The sequence below is a fragment of the Hippocampus guttulatus genome, chromosome 16 (genome assembly GCF_054856545.1).
Source record: "Hippocampus guttulatus isolate MCC_2025c chromosome 16, RoL_Hgut_1.0, whole genome shotgun sequence".
NCBI classification, from domain to species: Eukaryota; Metazoa; Chordata; class Actinopteri; order Syngnathiformes; family Syngnathidae; genus Hippocampus; species Hippocampus guttulatus.
Genome location: NC_141276.1, coordinates 10,911,957 through 10,930,355, shown reverse-complemented (window position 1 = coordinate 10,930,355; position 18,399 = coordinate 10,911,957). Strand labels below are relative to the sequence as shown.

Genomic DNA, 18,399 nt, shown 5'->3' with positions numbered 1-18,399 from the left:
ACGAATCACGGCTGCAACTTTGCATGGAGCTTTGCCAATGATGTCACACAAAAAACATCCGTTCCGAACGTTAAAAGCACTACACTACTCAATATACCCAATTTGACTAAAATAGAGTAAAACTAATCAGTCTTTGACTATGCCAAAGAGCAGCGTGTGTGTGCACGTCGGAATCGAACCCTGCACCTCCGCACTGCAAAGCTGACGCGCTAACCAGTCGTTCACCGAGTCACCCAGTTTATCACATGTGTATTGTAATTTGTACTGACTTTTAACTCCTGCTGGAAGTGGTTAAGTACTCGAACAGCCCTCAAAGCCTCATGTTCAGTATCAGACTTTTTTTTTTTAATCCACTGTAGATATTTGCTGTCATCTACTGGACAACGTGACTCACTGTGAGAAGGACAGACGTCTGTAGAAAACCGAAATGTCCGCTAAGTGGCGGTAGAGTTAGAGTAGCGTCTCAAAATAGTGAACGAAGAAGATGGGAGACCTACGTCACTTTACATTTTTGCTCCACCACTTCCCGTGAAAATACAACAAAACACTTCGACTGCCCATGCTCTGACAAGTCCGACTCGCGCGTTTGCTCTGCTCATTTCGCCTCTAAGTTCACAAAAAGCTTCGCCTCCAGCGTGGTTTATGTGGCCGAACGTCGCCATGTTGTGACGGGACGGACGGACATTTCGATTTTACTCGCGTGAGTTTTAAAAAATCGGCACCCAGCTCATGGCTGCTTTCTGTGAAGAATTTTAATTGGGGGGTTTCGTTGTACTTTCGCTTTCTGTTTGCCCTTCTATATCACTATTTTATAGGATAAGAGCAATAGTAAAGTACAGGTTTTGGAGCCATTTCTATGCACCTCTTAGCCTGCCTGAACAGTGTTCAGCGAGATTCAGCGAAGCGAAATGTTGACAAAAGTTTTTTGTTGTCATGACGTCACGGTCAATTCCCACTGTTGTTCTGATACCTGCAAACCTCCAGACCTTTATACGATAATTAATAATGTGAATGGATTTGTAATTGATACATTTGATGGTCGCAATAGTAAAGTACAGCTTTGGAGCCATTTCTATGCGCCTCTTAGCCTGCCTGAACAGTGTTCAGCGAGATTCAGCGAAGCGAAATGTTGACCAAAGTTTTTTGTTGTCATGACGTCACGGTCAATTCCCACTGTTGTTCCGATACCTGCAAACCTCCAGACCTTTATACGATAATTAATAATGTGAATGGATTTGTAATTGATACATTTGATGGTCCTTGTGTGTGCAGGTCCATGGTGTCCCTCATGGAGGCTTCCACCAAGCCGGGCAGCAACCAGGTGGCTGATGTGGTCTTTGTCATTGAGGGCACAGCCAACTTGGGGCCATACTTTGAATCCCTCAGGAAGAATTATGTACTTCCAGCTATTGAGTAAGGCCATCATGAGTCACATTTTCTCGATCCTCATGAGTAGAAGCACATAATTCATGCACAGCATGTGTCACTGCAGGTATTTCAATGGAGGACCACCAGCGGAAACAGACTTTGGAGGCGATGTGAGTGTTTCTGCATCACTTTTTGGAAGTGTGAAGAATTACTGTTTATCTGCAACCTGCAAACCGTGGTGTACGGCAATAGTCTACAAGCATAACCACAGTGCCCATCTGCCTGCCACTTGGTACAAGGCTGCACAGAGAGACAGACGGCAAAAATAAAGACATAATTTTATTATTTATTTTATAAATTACAATTTGTTGTGTACAAGTGACGATGCAACGAGACAAACATTTTTATGGTCTCACTGTCATAAGTGCCCTCCAAGGGAAGATGTAACTCCACAGTCGCCACCGACAAAAATGAGTGACATCCCTGGCCTAGGGGGTATTTCTCCCTAACTGAATTGTTTAATTACTCTTGAAAATGGCACATCAGCGTTAAATCCATGTTCAAGTGTTTTAAAATGACCACAGATGGATATGTAAAGCTCTCACAATTAATGAAAGAGAGGTCTTAAATTTGATTAAAGGGCTTCTTGAGAAAAGGGTGGTTTATGTACATTATTGTCATAAACCAGTGGTCCTCAACTAGAAATGCTGTCGGTCCACTTTTTCTTTTTTAATAAGACCAAGGTCCGGTCCCATGCACGGCGGTCATGGGGAGCAGGGCTATGTGCCCATTTAGTATGGTCAAGCCAAGCTTATACAAATCAACACTCCTCACAACCAACCAATAATGGGGTGCATGAAAATAACAATTATTCACTTTGCCAGTACACAGCAAATAATGAGAGGTATTGTGTTGAGGCACAGGAACTCTTTTATTTTGTTAAGTTGTGCCTGCTTAATAATAGAAATAGCCCTTTTAGGGAAATAAGTCATTTTTACTTTAACTTTGTTCAACAGTAGTTGTCTTTTTTTTCCATTATTTTAACAAAAACAAAACAAAATACTCATTTTACCTAAATAAATGCTAAACATGAAAACAAAATTATCCTTTTCAATTGTACAATTCCCCTTTTCACATCCCCTCTGAAATCACTGAAAAATATATCAGAAGGGGAGTTAAGAGCCATTTTAAATACTGACACAAGGGAGCACAGGAATGTGCAGTGCTGTTCTTCCACTTAAGGTGAATGCAATGTCTGAGGCATGCAAATATTATTTGAGGACGCCGTTGGGATGTTCATTTACCATGTTGCGGTGTTCTGCTGTTAAACAGCTGCAAAGATCCCCGGGTAGACGGGAGCAAAACTGCACACAATCGAAACCTCCCGCGATTCGTCTTGTCTAATTGTCTGTGTGCGGCTCTCCTGGGCTGAAGCTGTGAGCACACTGTGGCGTCGCGCATGCGTCTGTTTCCTGACACAATCATCCATTTTGAATGCGTGTGTATTAGGATAGACGCGTGCTGACGCTTATGTATGGGCACACCTTCAGTTCAGAGGAGCCAATCAGCGCATCGTTATCGCCGACATGCCCTGCTCAGCCAGGGTATCCAGTGAGTCAAACATTATACACACAAAGTCGCGCTGCCGCGGTCCTCTGCATTACATCTGTTAGTGCACGCAAAGAATACAACGGATAATTTTAACAAGCGATCGCGGTAATGCGCAGATTATAGTCCACAAATATAAAATGTATAACGTAAAAATCACTTTATAAATTATTATTTGATACAATTTGCCAAGGGTCCGGACAGAGGAGGTCGGCGGTCCGGTCGTGGATCGCGGTCCGCCAGTTGAGGAAGACGGTCATAAACCTTTGAAAACAAAACGGCACTTGGTGTCTTTCTAGTTTTTTTTCCTGACAAGAAAGGGAGGAAATTGTACTGAGCAGACAAATCATGATTATGAAGATACAGTTTCTTACAGTTGTGCAACAGAGTAAAATAAATACTTGAATCACAGGCTGCCTCACCAAAGATCATATCACCTGCTCACATTTAACAACCTGCTTTGTAACGTTTTCTTCACGCTGTTAATCTCAACGCATTTTTTTTTTAACTTTCACACCGTTTTCCAGTACGGAGGGACTCAGTACGGCCTGGTGGTGTTCAACACAGTGGACTGCGCCCCCGAATCGTACGTCCAGTGTCACGCTCCCACCAGCTCCGCCTTCGAGTTTGTGTCCTGGATCGACAGCATCCAGTGAGTCCACCTTTTTGCTACGCGTGTACTATATTGAACAGTGGGGATGCTCAAGTGTTCCCCTATGTTTCGACACAGATTCATGGGGGGAGGAGCGGAAAGCTGTAGTCTGATTGCCGAAGGCCTCTCAGTAGCCTTGCAGCTCTTTGACGACTTCAAGAAGATGCGGGAACAAATGTGAGTGAGACTCCTCACACTCATTGTCCGGTTACATACAGGTGACCGTTTGAAATTGGAGCCACCATTAACACAATTGACACTTATTAAATAAATCATGAATCTAGAACAAAGAGGATAAAACAATCGTAAATATAAAATACATGTTGAAAAATTGCCATGTGTGGTTTCTTCAGAACACACCTACTAAATGATGTGTGGCTAAGTCAACCTGACTTCAGAGGCAGAATTTTCCAAACCTTCGCGAGACATACTCGGCTCCTACAAATGATACTAATAAAGTGACAGGCACAATGACAACTATCATGATGGTAATTTCTTCACTTTTCATCTACCATCACCAGCGGTCAGACACACAAGGTGTGCGTCCTGCTGTGTAACTCTCCGCCGTACTTGCTTCCTGCCGTGGAAAGCGTCAGCTACACAGGCTGCACCGCTGACAACCTGGTCAAAATCATCAGAGATGTGAGTCCCCCACCCCACCCCAAAGGCTTGCAATGTTCACTTGTGAGGTGTTGTTCACGTCTATGTCTTCTTTCCAGAGAGGAATCCACTTCTCAGTGGTGGCGCCGAGGAAGCTGCCCGCCCTGAGAGCTCTGTTTGAGCGGGCGTCTCCAGTGGGGGGCGTCATAGAGCCCCATCCAGACTGTAGCCAAGATATGGTGCTGGTCAGGGGTATCTCACTGCCTGGTAGGTCACACACACATGACTGGGATTGTACTTTGTTGTTGTTGTTGTTCATTGCTGTTTTTTATTTTTTATTATTCCATTAAACATAACACTTTTCTTTCTATTTCACTCTCTTACTACATATATGTGAATGTGAACAACAGCAAGAATAGTCATTAGTGTTGTGTCATTTACCATTTAATCAGCGAGTCCTGAATCGGCTCAAATGGGTTACAGATTTGAACAAACAAAAATTGCCTGTAAATAAAAACAATACAATGATTTTCATCTCATGTTCAACCTATATTGAATTGAATACACTAAAAATACAATATATTTCATGTTCAAGCTGATAAACATTTTGTTTTTAGTAAGTAAGCACACAATGTCCCAAGTTAATTGAAGCTGGGTTTGCACTTTTGCCCAAAACCCCCCCGTCATAGTCCAAAAAAGAATCCAATTTGATCATAATCATAAAGAGTAAATGGAGTGCACTCAAAGAGAGCTTTATCTTCACCAAATGTTGTCCAATGTGCTTTACCAAGCCTCATATTTACTTTTTTGCAAACATTTTGGATTGTACACTGGTGCACGTTAACAAAGCCACGTCAACCTGCGTAAAGGTTTTCCGCACACTACCCCACAACAGACCAATTTTAAATCTATCAGCTTGTGTCTTAACGGCTACTATCTGGCGCGAAGCTAACCTGGGTGTTTTCGTATTTCGTCTCCCTTATGAGGACGGCGTGAGAGACCAACAGCGAGTAAATAATGGCGTTGAATACGCTGGCTCGCTGGGTTTTATTGACGTGCACTGACCACATATACATTTTTCTGTGGTTTGGGGGAGTGAGAGCGGGGGTGCATGAAGGTAACAAGAGAGAGGACGTTGGTGGGCAGGGGAGAACGAGGCACTGTTTAGCTTTGTTGTTTGGATGTGACCTGTCCGAAAATTCAGTTTTAGTTTTTAACGGTGTCATGATGACGAAAGACATATATTAAAAATTCTGTTGTTTTTTTTTTTGTGAATTTCGGATGGAAGAAAGGTGCACATTTTCTTTCCATCCCAAACTGTGTTGTACTTAATGCACTTTGTAGAATGCTTTGTAGAATTATTTCAGATGAGGTAATTGCAACCACCTGGGAAGGGCCAATTGTTGCTTGGACCTGATTGGCCTGAAGCTCAAGTAAACTTGCATGCATTTTTATTTTGTTTTTATTTTCTCTTTGATATTTCGGCTAATTGGGACCTGATGAGTGTAAAAACAAAGAATAATCTTTTTACTTGATGTAACGTCCTCGTAAGTGGACGCCAGGCCCTTATACTCCAAAATTTAACATTATAGTCTTGAAAACCAAAGACGGCATGTCCACACATGTGGACGCCAGGTCCTAAGAGGAATGAGGAAGTCACTGCGCGCCGGACAACTTGGAGAGCAGTGCTACACGTGGTCTGCTCAAAACTGGTCGACTGTTACTCCTGAAAATAAAGAAAACTGGAAAATCTCCTTCCTGGATCCTGGCTGAATTGCCTTTTTATTCTTTTTTTCACCTGGCCTGCTGTTTCACCGCGTAACAAACGGCCAAAGTGCTTCTCTAGTCGAGAAACCTCCACAGCTCTATTATCCACAAAACAATATTGTATTATTCTTACTAGATATGCAGAAAGCCAAAATTAGCAAGAATAGTCAGAAAAATTGTATGTGATGATTGAACTTGGCTCAATAAAATGTCGACACTTTCATTAAAAGAATGGTGTTATCAAAACATGCTCAGGAAACATTTTTCCATGTCTTGCAGTGTCGTCAGCCGGTGGTCCCGGGCCCCTGAAGCCTGTTCTGCCGCCTCAGCCGCTGGCAGTCAATCAGCCTCTGGTTGGAGGCCCGCAGGCTCCTCCCCCCATGAGCGCTGCGCATCCTTATCAGGTATGCGGCCAAGCGTCGGCAGTCTTAATTTTACGGAGATTTGCGTTTGGCCGCCGTTCAGCCGGCGCCGTTTGTGTTGCCGAGGCAGAAATATTTGACGCAGCTTTGTCTTCCTTTTTAATCCGCGCGCCGACAGAATCCACCCACCATGAGTGCTGCTCAGGTGGCTGCACAGATGGTTGTGGAGGCAGCCAAAGGCCAGAAGAACCGATGTGAGTTGCCAGCTGACTCGTGTGTGTGTGTGTGTGTGTGTGTGTGTGTGTGTGTGTGTGTGTGTGTGTGTGTGTGTGTGCGCGCGCGCCAAGTTTCCACTTGTTTTGTCTTGTTCTTGTTTATATGTTTAGTGGATGTTCTCACCAATAGTTACATGCAAGAGGTGTTCATGCACGGGATTGCGAGGGGGGATTATTAACACTGCTGAGGTAGAATTTGAGTACTTTTTTGTTTGAGTGTCATTGGACAGGACACATCATTGGCCATAACATTAGGGACACGTGCAACGTTCCATGATTCAAATGGATTGGCATGCTGGAGCCTATCCCAGCTGTCTTCGGGCATAGGCGGGGGACACACTGAACTGATTGCCAGCCAATTGCAGGGCACATATAGACCAACAGCCATTCGCCCTCACAATCACAATGTTCCATTAGCCTGCCATGTATGTTTTTGGAATGTGGGAAGAAACTGGAGTACCCAGAGAAAGCCCACGCAGGCACGGGGAGAACATGCAAACGCCAATTGATTCCAAAAATATAAATACCGTATTGGCCTGAATATAAGACGGTGTTTTTTGCATTGAAATAAGACTGAAAAAGTGGGCTCGTCTTATATTCGGGGTCTAGACATTATACCCATTCACAACACTAGATGGCGCCAGATATCATTGAAGCGAATGCTGAGCTTGACTCCCAGGGCAAAGTGAACTCCTGCCACGAAGAATTAAAAATAGCGGTAGCACAAAGAAGAAAAATAAAAAATAGCGGTAAGAAGGAAAAGAGAAGAAAATAATAGAAGAGATAACAGAAAATGGAGAAACGTAGCGACAATCTGGAGAAAAGTGGGTCGAAGATCGGCCAGGTGAACCGGCAGCTGAGGAGAAGTTATGATGTCATTTACATTTCAAAAACCAGAAGCCATTCATTTACGAATGTGATTGAAGTGAACAATTAATGCCAGACTTGCTGACATGGCAAGCATGATTACGAATGACATGTCCCACCTCTTTCCTCCAGTCGCGGGGATGGTCAGTGCAGGCCCGCCATTTGCTGGCCAGCCGTCCATGCCGTCGCTGTCGGGGGTGAAGCTCAACCAGCCCAACATCGCCTCCGTCACCACGGCCGCTCAGTCCATGATGCCGCAACAGTCGGGCGCCCCCAACCAGCAGCAGCAAGCGTTGCCGCCGCCCGGCCAGCCGCCACCCAATCAGCAGCCTCAGCCGCCCACTCAGCAGCAGCCGGCGCCCAACCAGTCGGGCCCGCCCAACATGCAGCCCAACATGGTACGACAAGTCTGTGTGCAGAGTGACATCGCGATGTTAAGATGTGTGTATTTTTATTTATTAAGACGGGTGTGCAGGCACCGCAAGGGAACCCCAATCCGATGGGGCAGCAACAGGGGATGGCCAACAAGATTGTGGCGTGGAGCGGCGTGCTCGAGTGGCAGGAGGTAAACCAATTTGATCGCTACACCGCAGTTCCAAATTATGAAGCAAATGATGTTTTTCCTTTTGATTTTTAGAAAGAGTCGATGCAAATGGCATTTGCTGGCCATGCAAAAGTCATCAAATTACTGTCAGAGAATAATTTAAATGTTTTTGAAACAAACCTCCCAATGATCAAAGTACTTGCGACAAGAAAAAAAAAACACTTAACACTGTTGGCGAACGTCTGGCGAACATTTGCAACCTTGAATGGAACCTGACGTTAAGATGCAATTTTCTACCATCGCCAAGAGTCGCAATTGTTCACCTCTCAGTGGGAAAGGAGATAAACGCCTTTTATTCCCACTGACATAAAAAATCAAAATTTGCCTGCTTGACAAAATAACGTGTGAATAGGGAGTAGGTTAGGGACCCTGTACCTTGATCTTAACGTCAGTTTTGTTCAAAATGGATCATGTGTAAGTATCTAATGCAAAAAGATGTGCTTATTTTTGTGTGAACAGGAACTGATTAAATGACATCTAAAAGGAAACTGCTAGCGGTAAAAAATATACAGTGTATATATATTGATATATATGTATCTATAAAATGTATTACAGCTTGAGGTAACAGCTTGAACAATTGGAATTATGCAATCGAAAGACCCCAAAAGCATATTGCTGGAAATAGATGGCTAGCTGCACTTCCTCTCCTCTACCTAATATCTTCCATGTAGGACAGTCCAAAAGCCCTTAATATTAGTGATCAATAACCGAAAAATTGATGTCTTGTTTTATTTTTATTGGGTCGTGTAGGAAAAAGTGTTAAAAACTCTTAAGAAATATACTACAAATTACAGACTCGTCCGAAAAAGGAGCCGACTTCTCACACAGACCCAAAATAGAAAGTGTCGGCGATGTACCTCGCCAAATCTCGTGAAATCTTTCACCTCGTGACTTCGCAGATCAGAGCAGGTGTTAGAAGAAGAAGAGGGGGGGGGGGGGGGGGGGGTTTGAGTTGGACTGTGGGTTGCTCATATTTTCTTCCTCTTGCAGAAACCCAAAGCCTCGTCCATGGATTCCGCCACCAATCTCACACGGTCCCTGCCATGTCAAGTGCAGGTTAACCAGGGAGAGAACCTGTGAGTAGACTGCTCGATCTAAGGCCACCTTTGGACTTTGGTTTGTCGCTGACGCCTTTGTCACCACAGGAACACGGACCAATGGCCGCAAAAGCTCATCATGCAGCTGATCCCACAACAGCTTTTGGTGAGCCGTTTAAAAAAATAAATAAAAATTGTTATTATGGCAGCAGTTTTGTTTTGGTTCGTTTCTTTTGACCGCTTGATGCTCTCTCCGCAGACGACGTTGGGTCCCTTGTTCAGGAACTCTCGAATGGTTCAGTTTCTCTTCACCAACAAGGACATGGAGTCGCTCAAAGGCCTGTACCGCATTATGGCCAACGGTTTTGTAAGTTTCCAGATGTGGTCTCAATCCATTGCCAAGTCCCGTATTTTCCGCACTATAAGGCGCTTCGGAGTATAAGGCGCATGTTTAATGAATGGCCTATTTGAAAACTATTTTCATATATCGGGCGCATCTCATTAAAAGGTGCATAGAATAGAAGCTACAATAGTGGCTGCGGTTGCATTATGTATCCACTAGGTGGAGCTACGCTAAAGGGAATGTAATACAATACCGCTTTATTTATATGGTGCTTTCACAACCGCTGCAGCTGTAAAAAAGCGCTTTACAGAACATTTAAAATACTACGTCCAAGAAATCAGAATATGAATCCATATATAAGGCGCATCGGATTATAAGGCACACTGTCAGCTTTTAGAAAATCGAATGCTTTTCGGTGCGCCTTATAGTGTGGAAAATATGGTAAATTTCGCATGAGGGAAATGAGGAAAAAGTGGTTAAGATTGCACGACTGTCCCTCTTTTTATGTTATGTGTTGTGTTTATTATTATACTTTATGTGAACTGTTTTGTAAAGCGCTTTGTTACAGCTGCAGCTGGTGTGAAAGCGCTATATCGATCTGAATTTATTGATTTGTACACGGAGACTGTTTCAGTTCCTCTGCTCTAGTAATATTTGTCGTTCTTGGCAGAGCAGAACCAATATATGCATGTGAGTATTGTTGCATTATCTGTCTGTCAAGCATCAGTTTGTTTCAGGGTGTCTGTCAAGACTTAAAAAGTCAGTTGTCTTTGAGATATTGTCGCTGTGCAATACAGAAAGCATCGCACAGCGCACCGGAATATGTTTCATTTTTAATTCATTATAGTTCACTCATGTGTACCCATAATGCATTGTCACAGACAAATACGTATATTGGTATTTTGTGCCATGCTTAGTTAGTACGCGCAGAAGGAAACTTTAGCATATAAAGAGCGGCAATTTTTTTTCCACTGTTTTTTGCTAAGCGTTTCAATTTCTCCTTCCAGGCTGGATGCGTCCACTTCCCGCACACCACGTCGCCGTGCGAGGTGCGCGTCCTCATGCTGCTCTACTCGTCCAAGAAGCGCATCTTTATGGGCCTCATCCCCAATGACCAGAGCGGCTTTGTTAACGGCATCCGGCAGGTCATCACCAACCACAAACAGATCCAGAGTCACCGTGCGGTGAGTGCTTAAAGGGGGGTGGGGGTGGGGGGGGGCGAGCTGATGTTCTGCTGGAGCAGAAAGATAACGATGATGAGGAGTTAACGTAGAGGAGCGCCGGCGGAGTTGACTGGTGTTTAAGTGGCATCGCTATTGACGTTTCAATCAGCGCAGGTACTCCACTACAGCCCTGCAAGAGGCGAATGGCAATCGTGTTAGCGCAGCTTTTTACGGGTCTATTTGTGCTCACGTTAGGTTTTCAAGTGGTCTTGTTTTTGTAGAAGGTAGATTTTTGAGTGTGTGTGTCGGGGGGGGGGCAGATGTTTCGCCCAAATTCGTATTTATGTATTTATTTATTTATTTTCAAGAATCTTTTTCTGGCTTATTATACTTTAAAGGCACTGGAAAGTGGATTTTGACATTCAGTGGTTATGCAGTGACATTGTTTAGTGCAGTTGGCTAGCTAACTCGCTATGTCTACACCCTGTAAATGCATCGAGTCTTCCCTTTGGGTAGTCTGCTGGAATGGCTGCTATAGAGTGCCTCATTGTTGGTCACGCCTCCGTGCACATAATGGTGAGAAAGATAGAAATGCAAGGAGAGAACTTTTTTTTTTTTTTTCCAACTTGACAGCCAGTGTGTGAATAGAAGTTTGGGGCTGCTTTAGAGTGCCAATGCCTTGTTGACCCTCATGACTTGGAGCGGTATTTTCCAGCCACCTGAGGCTTTAAGCAGTTATATTTTTGTAGCATAAATATGTAGGCATAAGAAAAATGCTTGGCAAAGTGGCATTATTCACGTCATATTAGATAGTTGAGTGGGTGTGGCATCAGCATATTCAGGGGACATGCCCACAACGTTCACGAGCGGTGAGAACGGCACCCCCCCCCCTTTTTTTTTTTAATGAGTCCTGGAATGTACCTAAACCACCGAAAAATGGACTCGTCAAACCAAAACGACGAGCCTCTTTGTTCTTTTTGGATGAGTTTTGAGGTCCTAATAAACATTTACACAGCATGCGCGAAGCCCAGTGCTGTAGTTCAGCAGTGTTGAAAATGATAAGATTAGACAAAGCTAAAGTTGGACTGCCATGAATAATGGAGAGCGGCTGGCACAGATGTCACATATATTACACGAGACATGCCGTACGCGCAGTGTGCCAATCTGCAGGGATGCAAGCACAGCCCCCTTCGTCCCCCACCACTATGTCTTCCTGATGGAGCCAGGAATATGTGACAGAAACATCATTTTTGTCCTCATCAGCAACCTTTCTTTTTGGTTATACACAGCCTGCTCGTTTGGACTTTTTTTTATTTTTTTTTATACAGCCTTGAAGCCAGTTTCGCTGAGCAACCTGAAATTTGGTAGGAATGACTATCATGGGTAGATGCACACAAAGGTCATGCATGCATGAAGCCATGCTAGAAAAGACACAGGAACTCAGTCTTCCATTTTGCTTTTAAGTAGCCATTTAAGGGTGATTTTGTTTCCGTAGGTCTGTCAAAGACAAAGACATGCTATTGATTTTGTCCGGTTGTTATTCAATTTGGGCCAAAGTCTGTAACTCCAAAGTTTGCGTTATTGAGAACAAAACAAAAAAGTAGAATAGAAAAAGAAATAATACAACAACTATGCTGAGACGAGACTAAATTACAAAGTCCAAATAGATGTAATATTTGTTCAATGGCTCTGATTTGATTATCCATATTGTCTCTGCTTCATAATTGCTTGTTTTTAATGCAAAGACAAGTCTTTGCTTTCCCCCGAAGTGGTATACAGGGGTGCCTTGAGATACAAATTTAATTGACTCCAAACTCTTAACTCAAAACATCATTCCCCCATTGAAGTGAATGGAAATGCCATTAATTTGTTCCGGCCTCTCCGAAGAACTACAGATCATTTGAATAAGGAAATCAGCGCTCTGTAATAGCTATCCATCCATTTTCCGATCCGCTTTATCCTCACAAGGGTCGCGGAGCCTATCCCAGCCCTCTTCGGGCAGTATGCGGGGGACACCCTGAACCGGCTGCAAGCCAATCGCAGGGCACACAGAGACGAACAACCATCCACATTGACACTCACACCTAGGGACAATTTTGAGTGTTCAATCAGCCTGCCATGCATGTTTTTGGAATGTGGGTGGATACCGGAGTACCCGGAGAAGACCCACACAAGTCCAGGGAAAACATGCAGACTTCACACAGGAAGGCCGGGGCCAGGATCGATCCCACGACCTCTGCACTGAGGTCGATGCGCTAACCACCGGACCACCTCTGTAATATATAATTTTGAAAAATTCCATCCATCCATCCATTTACTAATCAGTTTATCCTCAGGAAGGTCGCGGGTTTGCTGGAGCCTAACCCAGCTGTCTTCGGGCAGTAGGCAGGGGGCACCCTGAACCGGTTGCCAGCCAATGGCAGGGCACACAAAGACAAACAACCATTCGCGCTCACAATCACACTTGGGGACAATTAAGAGTATTCCATTAACCTGCCATGCATGCTTTTGGACAGGAATAACATAATTGTGTCAAATGTATAAACAATGATGAATTCATTTTTTGGGTGTGTGCAACTTGGCCACTAGGTGGCGGTGTAATTCAGGCATGAAGACAATGAAAGGAGACATTCACAACTTCTGTAAGTGACCCAGTAAGCCGCTTTAATATTAATTTTCGTCGAGAATAAAACAAAATGTGCCTGTGATGCGCCAGGCACGGATCTTGAAAAACTTGGAAGTTGGGTCACTTGTGTCAATGTAGTCTTGGCCAGGCCCCTCCCCCCATAAAAGAAAAAAGCATTGTGTTGACTGAGCCATGTTGCGCCGCAGAATAAAACTCATGATGCAATATCATCCTCATTCTACTTGTATTGCTTGCTGGCGATGGTTGTTGTTTAGTCATCCTGCTAATTTTACATCTGGACAAAGTGCGTGTGCGTCTTGAGCATTTAGAGGCAGCAGAACGCATAAAACAATAATGATCATTTCCACCCCACCCCCCCCTCTCTCTCTCCCTCTCACTCTGCCTCTTGTGCATCATCACATATTCAGTGTTGCATCGCTAATAAAGGGCGCCACGGCAGCAGCAATCTTGAGGCGTAATTAAAATTTCAATTTGCACCAAGTCGCCGGGATGGGCTAGACGGGACCACACGCTCCTCTTAACGCGTGATGCTTTTCCCTGGAAAGTGCGCCCGACGTCCCGGGGCTACCACTTTAGGACCTCCGCTTCTGCTCGCATGTTCGCGCCGCGCCACCATGATTTGTGAGGCTCGCCCAGGTTTCGCCTGACATGCTCGTTCATCACGTCGTCACATCTAAATTGCTTTCCTCCTCCTCCTCCTTCTCGTTCTGGTGGAGGGAGCGCATTCAATTAATTGAAATGATGAGACTTTTAGGACTACTAACTGTCTGGCTTGATAAATGGCGGAATAACCTGCGCAAATCTGATATTTCCTCCCGCATTATCTTTTCATGTCATAAAGTTAAAAGACTTAATTATGAATATAGATTCCGATGGAATTTTGCCTTTGGAAAAATGCAAGTAAAGGCTTTGATTCTCCACGCCAACAGGTGGCAGCGTGTGCACTCTTGGGCCAGTATGGCATTCGAATAACGGAAAACTTGACAAGCGCAGGTGGAAAGAAGATCATTTTTATTTTACTTTATTTACTTATCCAAATATAAAATAGCATATAAATTGGCATGGAAAATGTTTTGCTTGATTTTTATTATTTTAAACTTATACAATAACTTATAAAACAAACATTTCGTCAATAACATCATTTGCTTTTAAGTAGTTTTATTTTACTACTAGATGTTTAAGTATGAATTTCATATTCAAAATTGTCACTTTTTTGATGTTCTGTACTGTTTTTTAAAATGATTTTCAATATGAATTCAGTTGCACAAATAAATCTAGTTTTTGATTATAAATGTGCTTTTAATCCTTAAACAGTTCAATTAGATGATGAAATGTTCATTTTAAATTTTTTATTAAAGTACTTTCTAAATCATTAAAAAAATATATGAATACATGAATATTGAGTCAGAGCACTAGATTTAATTTAGGCAAGTCGCACCTGAGTATAATTATGTCACAGGACCAGCCCCAAAATATTGAACTTTAAATCCCCGAAATAAGGGATTTTTGAAATATTCTTTCATTTAAATAGTAATACATCTGCTTAGTTTTTTTTTCTCGATGCATTTCAGCATGTTTTTCATCGAAGTATCTTACAGATAATGTTGACGACTTTACTGATCCGTATTTATTTTTTTTGTTGTTGTTGTTGTTCTGGCAGTTGGGCGGCGGCGGTCCGATGCAGCCCGGTCAAGTCCCCCCCAACCAGAACTTCCTCAACCGGCCCCCCGGTCCCATCCCTGGCTCCCTCAGCAATGTGCAGCAGCAGGTTGGTGACAACGACTGCAACAACACAGACGCACGCACACACACGCACAATGCCTGGTGCTGCTGACTTATGTGCATGTACTCCTGCTCGCCTCTTTTAATGAACTCTTTGGTTCTTGTCCAAAACACTGCCAATACCCTTCCTTTTCCTCCTCCTTTAACTCCTGTCCAGTCGGTGGTGGTGGGCATGCCCCCGGTTAGTCAGGTCACTATGATGGAGGAGCAGCAGAGGCAGAACAACATGGTGAGAGATTCTTCCATGGACAGTGAATGTGATGTGTGCTAAGGCACGTTTACAAAATTTCCGTAGTCGTGAAAATAATTTCAACACATTACGATTTCGGGTTGGGATTTCCATTTCCATTCGTACAGTGGGAAAAGAGGGTTTTTGAGTTACGAGCATGGTCATAAAATGAATTCAATTGTACCTCAGGGCACCACTGTATCCACAAAATCATTTCACACAAATTCACGTACTCGTATCATCCAAAAAAAATACACAGGGGAGAAAAAAAACATGCACAAACATTCATACACTCGCGCCGAAATTAACATACTTACACAATGGTGCCATCATAACATGTCCACAATAGCATCTTGTGTCGCCAACATCGTGTGTTTTATTCATGTTAACAGTGGTTGAGACTTTGAGCGCCATCCTCCTTCTCCTTTTGCAGCTGCATGCCGGCACGCTTCATGTATTCTCACTGAATGTATTCTTGGCATACGTGTATTCAGAGAGAATGTCTTATGTATTCATCGTGACTTGTTTGTGCAAGGGTAAAAAAACAAGCGTCCGTACCGCGCGGCGGGTGTGACTAACACTTGGGAATTTGACCTCAGATGAGTATGAGAGCCGCCGGGGCAAACAGCCAGCAGCCGCCCGTCAGCGGGGCGCCACCCAATCAGGTGACGCAGGGCGGCCAGGCTCCGCCCCAGGGTCCCATCCTACGTTTGGCCAACCCGGGGGCCAACCCGCAACTGCGCAGCCTACTCCTCAGCCAACAGCAGCCGGTGAGAAGGCAGCCCGACGTCCCGCACGTTTGCCTGGAAAGTTGGTGGACGTTCAACTTTGTCGTCAACCACGCTTCTCTCACAGCAGGGGGGCGTGTCCCACATGGCCGGGATGATGTCGCACCAGGGACTCGGCCAGCAGATGGTCCACTCGGCGCCAGGAGGGGGGGCTCAAATGCAGGCGCAGTGGAGGCAGCCCATGCCAGGTTGGACTCATTCAGTAACGCTGCTTGGATTCCTTTTACACTTGTGAGATGTCAACTCGGAGTGGTTAACTTCTTGTTGCTCTCCGCACGGCTCAAGTTGAACATCACTGTCTTTTTTTTAACTGGTTTTTGCTCTTCGTCTCATCTTTTCTCTTGATTGCAACACACTTACTACTATATACCATGACACATACTCTATTGATTGCATACGTGTACATACTCTGTTCTTACTGTGAGGTGCCAAAACGTGTCCTACATCAAACGCCTTACCATTCCACTTCCTCATTATCGACGTGACAAGCTGAGATTCACCGACTAATCTAAATCCTCTGCTCTAAATTGGTGCTGATCTCAAATCCAAAGCACGCAAGCCAGCCATCTACTGGTGTGTGTCTGTTATTACAGTTACGTAGAAACTAATTTCAATTATAGCATTTTTTTTCCTAGCTTCAAAATAAGCTTTAAAACAGTTATCGTCCCGTTGTCTCGGTCCTTGTGTGTGCGCAGGCCAGATGCTGATGTCCGGAGCTCAGCGCGGGGCCGTACCCCAACCCGGGATGCCCCAAGTCTCTGGCGTTATGGAGGATGATATCCCCATGGACCTCATTTAAGGGATCTTCAGGAGCGGGTGGAATCCTGGACTTATTTGGCGCTTTTTGGACTATTGTGTATTTGTATTTGTATTTTTTTTTTCATACCTTGGACAAAAGTACAGCCCAGATGATGAGAAAGACTGGCTAGAGTGTGTGTGACGCTAACATTGGTTTGCTTAGATCACACACATGCACACATACGAGAAGTAGTAACAACGCTTCAGTAAACATGGCTACGTGTTTAACAATTAATTTCATAAAATAAACACAGTTCGCTATGTGATTTCTTTTTCCTGTTTGCGGCCAAACTGTGTCAGCGTGTTAATTTTAACCGCTCCAATATGTCGCCCCCTCCCGCCTCGCAGAGCCGCCTCTCGTGGCCAAGTAGTCCTACCAGATGGCGCCGCTCCGCCGCCAATAGGGCTGACCAGGAAGTGACGTCACCGACCGTCACCTGGGAGATGGTTGCTTGGATACGGCGACAGTGGGCTCTTGTTTTGCTCCTTTTTTTTTTCTTCTTTTTTTCCCCCCTCCTCTTCCTCCCCGAGATGAACTTCACTGAGCTCCGTCACTCAGCCCCCTTACTTGGACCACTTCACTCCTTGCTTGGCCCCCCACTAGGCCCCTTAACTCACCCAGTATCTCCCTAACTAGGCCCAGTTTCTCCACCCCTCCTCCATTAGGCACTCCCTCCAGTCGCCAACCCATCTACCTTTCACTAAGTACCCTTCACTGGGGCACTGTAACTAGGCCCCCCCTCACTAAATGCCCCTTACGAAGAACGCTATTGTATGCCCTCCTCACTAGATCACCCTTACTAAGGTCCCCTAACTCGGTCCCCCTGACTAGGCCTCTTCATTAGGCTGTTGCTCATCTCTTGATCAGCGGCAGGTCCTTCGGGGCCCGACTCCAAGTCGCTCTCGCCTACCTCCCTCTGTCTCGCCACCTCCGTCTTCCTGCCCCCGTCGCTATTAGCAGTTGTGTGCGCACGCCTACGCTGTCCTACAGCACCAGACATTGTTGTCTGAGGCCCCTTTTTACACCGCACTTAGAGTTAAAAGCAACTATGTATGGTTCCAGGCCTGCCAATGTTTTCGCTCTGGATGTGAAGGTATTTGTACTCCATAATCCATTTTCTTGCTATGCACAGTCTCCTCTTGGATAAAATTGGTCAAGCACTGAAAAAAGGAGATATCGACAATTGACCCTCAATCATCGGTCGAGCACGTTTGTCATCGCTCGTTTGAAGATCCCTAAAATATGACCAAAGTGACACACTTGCTAAAGTCATCTTGCCCTCTTGCTGTGCTTTTATGTAGTGCTTCTATGCTCCACATTCTCCTCAGTCAGTTTTCTTGCCGCCCACATTCTCATCTCGGTTGAGTAGTGAATACAGAAGATCTCTACCTCTGGCCGAGGCATTTAATACAGCGTGATTTTGCATTTCACATCACCAACTGAAGTAGCAACTTTTTTTTCCCAGCCCTTAATCTCTTCTCCAATACATTTGCTCCAGTAGTGAATGC

General features: G+C 44.5%; 1 protein-coding gene across 3 annotated transcripts; it reads left to right on the top strand.

Annotated features, from left to right (window-relative positions):
* Positions 1-534: 534 nt before the first annotated feature.
* On the top strand, positions 535-17,156 carry med25 (mediator complex subunit 25). Of its 3 annotated transcripts, none has more exons than XM_086133668.1 (20): positions 535-700; positions 1,273-1,413; positions 1,493-1,538; positions 3,504-3,628; positions 3,707-3,805; positions 4,150-4,270; positions 4,348-4,495; positions 6,275-6,399; positions 6,536-6,611; positions 7,632-7,897; positions 7,975-8,064; positions 9,094-9,179; positions 9,249-9,306; positions 9,400-9,507; positions 10,491-10,667; positions 14,954-15,061; positions 15,233-15,304; positions 15,904-16,074; positions 16,160-16,280; positions 16,788-17,156. In XM_086133668.1, the coding sequence occupies exons 2-20, from the start codon at positions 1,277-1,279 to the stop codon at positions 16,889-16,891; spliced, it is 2,238 nt and encodes a 745-aa protein (XP_085989794.1). In that variant the 5' UTR covers positions 535-700; positions 1,273-1,276; the 3' UTR covers positions 16,892-17,156. The 3 variants fall into 3 exon arrangements, with proteins under 3 accessions (XP_085989794.1, XP_085989793.1, XP_085989795.1); XM_086133667.1 differs by having other exon boundaries at positions 7,963-8,064; XM_086133669.1 differs by lacking the exon at positions 15,233-15,304 and having other exon boundaries at positions 7,963-8,064.
* Positions 17,157-18,399: the final 1,243 nt, after the last annotated feature.

Bases quoted from the DNA above. Each gene is read 5' to 3' on its own strand.
- med25 (XM_086133667.1), top strand. From the start codon at position 1,277: ATGGTGTCCCTCATGGAGGCTTCCACCAAGCCGGGCAGCAACCAGGTG. The intron at 4,271-4,347 runs GTGAGTCCCCCA...TCTTCTTTCCAG, and splicing joins TGGTCAAAATCATCAGAGAT to AGAGGAATCCACTTCTCAGT. The intron at 15,305-15,903 runs GTGAGAGATTCT...ATTTGACCTCAG, and splicing joins AGCAGAGGCAGAACAACATG to ATGAGTATGAGAGCCGCCGG.